The sequence below is a fragment of the Cannabis sativa genome, chromosome 8 (assembly GCF_029168945.1).
Source record: "Cannabis sativa cultivar Pink pepper isolate KNU-18-1 chromosome 8, ASM2916894v1, whole genome shotgun sequence".
In the NCBI taxonomy this organism is placed as follows: domain Eukaryota; kingdom Viridiplantae; phylum Streptophyta; class Magnoliopsida; order Rosales; family Cannabaceae; genus Cannabis; species Cannabis sativa.
This window is the reverse complement of record NC_083608.1, coordinates 17363611-17367148: the sequence shown is the minus strand read 5'-3', so window position 1 is coordinate 17367148 and position 3538 is coordinate 17363611. Positions and strand designations below refer to the sequence as shown.

General features: G+C 33.4%; 1 protein-coding gene across 1 annotated transcript; it reads right to left on the bottom strand.

Moving 5' to 3' along the window:
• Positions 1-2353: 2353 nt before the first annotated feature.
• LOC115701554 (secoisolariciresinol dehydrogenase-like) lies at positions 2354-3329 on the bottom strand. The gene is made up of 2 exons (XM_030629371.2): positions 3289-3329; positions 2354-3184 (listed from the first exon to the last, which is right to left on the bottom strand). The coding sequence occupies exons 1-2, from the start codon at positions 3327-3329 to the stop codon at positions 2410-2412; spliced, it is 816 nt and encodes a 271-aa protein (XP_030485231.2). The 3' UTR covers positions 2354-2409.
• Positions 3330-3538: the final 209 nt, after the last annotated feature.

The following is a 3538-nucleotide window of genomic DNA, read 5'->3' as shown; positions in this document are numbered from 1 at the left end:
CTGCCAAAACTGTCAAAAACCGCCAAAAACCACCAAAAATTGTCCAAAACCGCCAAATTGAAAAATTACCAAAAACTTTACGGTCAGTTTTATATGGTTATAATTTTTAAATGGTCGGGTTATAATTTTTGTAAAAAAGAAACCGTAACCGACCGGTCGGTTATAAAATTGTAAAAACCGACCATAACTGATTGATTTTTACCCCTCTGGCCCTACCCATATTGACATAACTTAAATAGAGATCTCTTTAAATTACATATTTTTTAAATATATATCATTTATAGGTACCTATATAGAACTACTTCAAGGGTTCAATTATGATCAAATATGTTATGTCTAATTTCTCTGATGAGTCTCTTCTAGAGTACCGTTTCCATCACGATTATCATTTTTAAATTATCAATATTTTATAACGTTAAGGTATCTCCATGAGCACCTCTAGCTTTAACATCTTTAGGATAAATCAAATAAAAATTTATTAATAATTTCTACATTGTTCATTTACGCTTCAGGCTTTTTCAACTCATTCTATCTCAATTTTAAAGAATATTAATTTGCAATTGGCATATATCATTTTCAGTAATATCGTTCATATTATACTTTTTGCAAGAATATCATTTTTCAAAATATTCATCGATCCCAACAATATTTATCTCCCCGGGAGAATTTTTAAAAATTGTGAAATCTAAAAATATTAATACACCTGTAGGGATTTCAATATATCACAATAAATCAATATTTATTTAAATATATATATATATATATACTAGGTTCACTAAATATGTTATGAACTTATTTCATTTCTAAGAATGAGAAATAAGTGTATAATTAGAAATACATAAATTAATTTATAAATCTTGTAAATCCATGATCATATGATCTAATTACATTGATAAAATACTATGCAATAAAATGTTAGGATTTATGCACTGAAAAGTCTGTCAAGATATTTCTGATTATTAATAAAGAGTTGAATATTTTGATATATGCTTGAATATTAAATTTTTAATATTTATTATTAAATAATTTGTAAGTAAATATCAGAAAATTTATAATTCATATTTGAGGTTGTGGCTTGTAGCTATACATAGAACTAAGACCATTTAGCTATGAATAAAACAGTCAACAACATATTACAACCATAAATTTTAATACAATTTGAATCATATTATTTAATACATATAAAAAATTTGAATTATTAGCTTGTATTATAATATTTGAAAATGGGTCAGGATTGGGGAGCTGGATTCGGGACCCGGCCTCAAGCCCCAGACCTAGACATTTGAACCCAGACTTAGACCCGGACTTGGACCTGACCCTCAAACCTAAACTCTGAATGTCGAACGTAAAACTCAAACTTAGACTCAAATCTGAACCTGGATTTTGAACCCCAACCTCAGCCCTGGACCCGCATCCCACCTCAAATCTCAAACCCAAACTCGACCCGGACGCTATACTGGAACCATAGTCCCAGCCGCCAGAAATAGCCCCAGACCCTGATCCGAGGTCTTAGGAAGTGGTTCGAGTCCTAGTTCGGCCTGGGACCCAAAATGGGATTCGAGTCCAGGGCCAGGGTCGAGATCAGGGTTGGCTCAAGTTTATAGTAAATATTGTATAGTTTTACACCACTTATTAATATACAAGTTTATACCAAACATAGTATTGTATTAAATAATACATATACAATATAATATCATACTATATAATACAACACGATGTAGCAAACAAGCCCTAATAGTGTTCGAAACCTGACCTATTATTTATTCACTAATATTTGTTATATATAAATTTATTTTTGTTAGGCTTTTATTATATACTTATGAAACCAAATTTCTTTATTTAAGTATACATTTATCATCATTAACATAGTAAAAATTATTTTTTTATGGGAAAATTGCAGTATAAGTCCCCAAAAAATTTATTTCGATGCAGATAAATTTTTAATCTCGAAAAATTGTGATAATAGTCCCCAAGCTTGACATTCTTGTAAGTTAGTTGGTCCTCATTTTAACAGATTTGTTAGTTGCTCTCAAAAATACAACGTGTTGATATTAAATTACGGCATAAGTCCCCAAAAAGTTCACTTTGATGTAAAGAAGTCTTCAATCTCAAAAAGCTGCAATAATAGTCCCCAAGCTCGAAATTTTAGTTAGTCCGTAGGTACCCAATTTAACAGTTTTGTTTGTAGTTCTTAAAATTGACACGTATCAAAAGTTTTTTGCTCCACATCACAAAATTGTAGCTTCACCGACATTGATACAAAATAAATAGTACATGAGTAAATATAACAAATAGTAATGCTTACCATGCAGTATATTCAATTTCACTAGTACGTACCAAACTTTTGAAGTCCCCATATATATAACTGAAAGCATTTATCTTTTTTCAAGGTTCATCTTTATCAGGGTATTAAAACATTTTGAAAGAAGGATTAACAATACTGAAACCTCCATCAATGATAAGGTTATGTCCACTCACGTACCTTCCCTCTTCACTAGCTAAGAATAGAGCAGCATTAGCAACATCCTCTGCCTTGAGCATCACATGATTTAAGTTTGCAGCCGAGTTCAACAAATTCTCGAGCTCCTCGTCATCAAGCTTACAAGTGGCCTTAGCCATAGGCGTGGCCACGCCATAAGGTGACAAGCAGTTAACTCTGATACCAAACTGTCCCAACTCAACAGCTGCATTTTTTGTAAGGCCTACCACAGCGTGCTCTGAGCATGTGTAGGCGTGTGAGTTGACACCAGCGATGTATGAGCTTGCACTCGCTGTCGTTATGATGCTACCTCTTTTTGCAGGGATCATAACCCGAACAGCGTGCTTTATGCCAAGGAAGACACCAGTTACGTTCACACTCATGACGCGCTCAAAATTAGCCTTCTCATTGTCTATAATTCGGGGCTTTTCTTCATCTATTACCCCAGCATTGTTGAGCATTATGTCAAATTTTCCATAGGTCTCCACTGCTTTGTCCACATCATTCTTGATTTGGGATTCGTCTGTGACATCACAGTGGACAAATATACAATTGTTTTGGCCTATGGATTGGCTGACTAAGTGGCCAAGTTCGTTCTGGATGTCTGTTATGACTACTTTAGCTCCATGGTGAGCAAAGACTTTAGCTGTACATTCGCCAATACCACTGGCCGCCCCTGTTATAAGAGCTACCTTTCCCTCTAGCCTAAAATATTTTTCAAAGTTGCTAATGAATAAAACTATTTATCCATAATCAATTAACTATTGCAAAAGTTTCAAGTGATTACACAGAAGAAGCAAATCAAGTACCTTCTTGAAGCTGCAGAAATTAATGATGAAGTGCTTGCCATTTCGTAGAGAAACCCAATCTCGTTAATTAATAAGTCTTGGAGCCATGGAAGAAGAGCAACAATAACTAACAAGAACCTGTTGAGTCGTTCAAATAGAATATGAGTTTTTTTTTTTTTTGAAAGAAAAATAAAAGATGAGATAAGTTTGGATAGTACTACAAATTGACTAGGCACTTCAATGTCCGTTTAGTGCAAACGCATACAGATTT

What these genes read in the sequence shown, in the direction of transcription:
- LOC115701554 (XM_030629371.2), bottom strand. Translation starts at nt 3,329, where the DNA reads ATGGCAAGCACTTCATCATTAATTTCTGCAGCTTCAAGAAG. An exon ending in ATTTCTGCAGCTTCAAGAAG is followed by an intron (nt 3,185 to 3,288) that starts GTACTTGATTTG and finishes AAAATATTTTAG; the next exon opens with GCTAGAGGGAAAGGTAGCTC.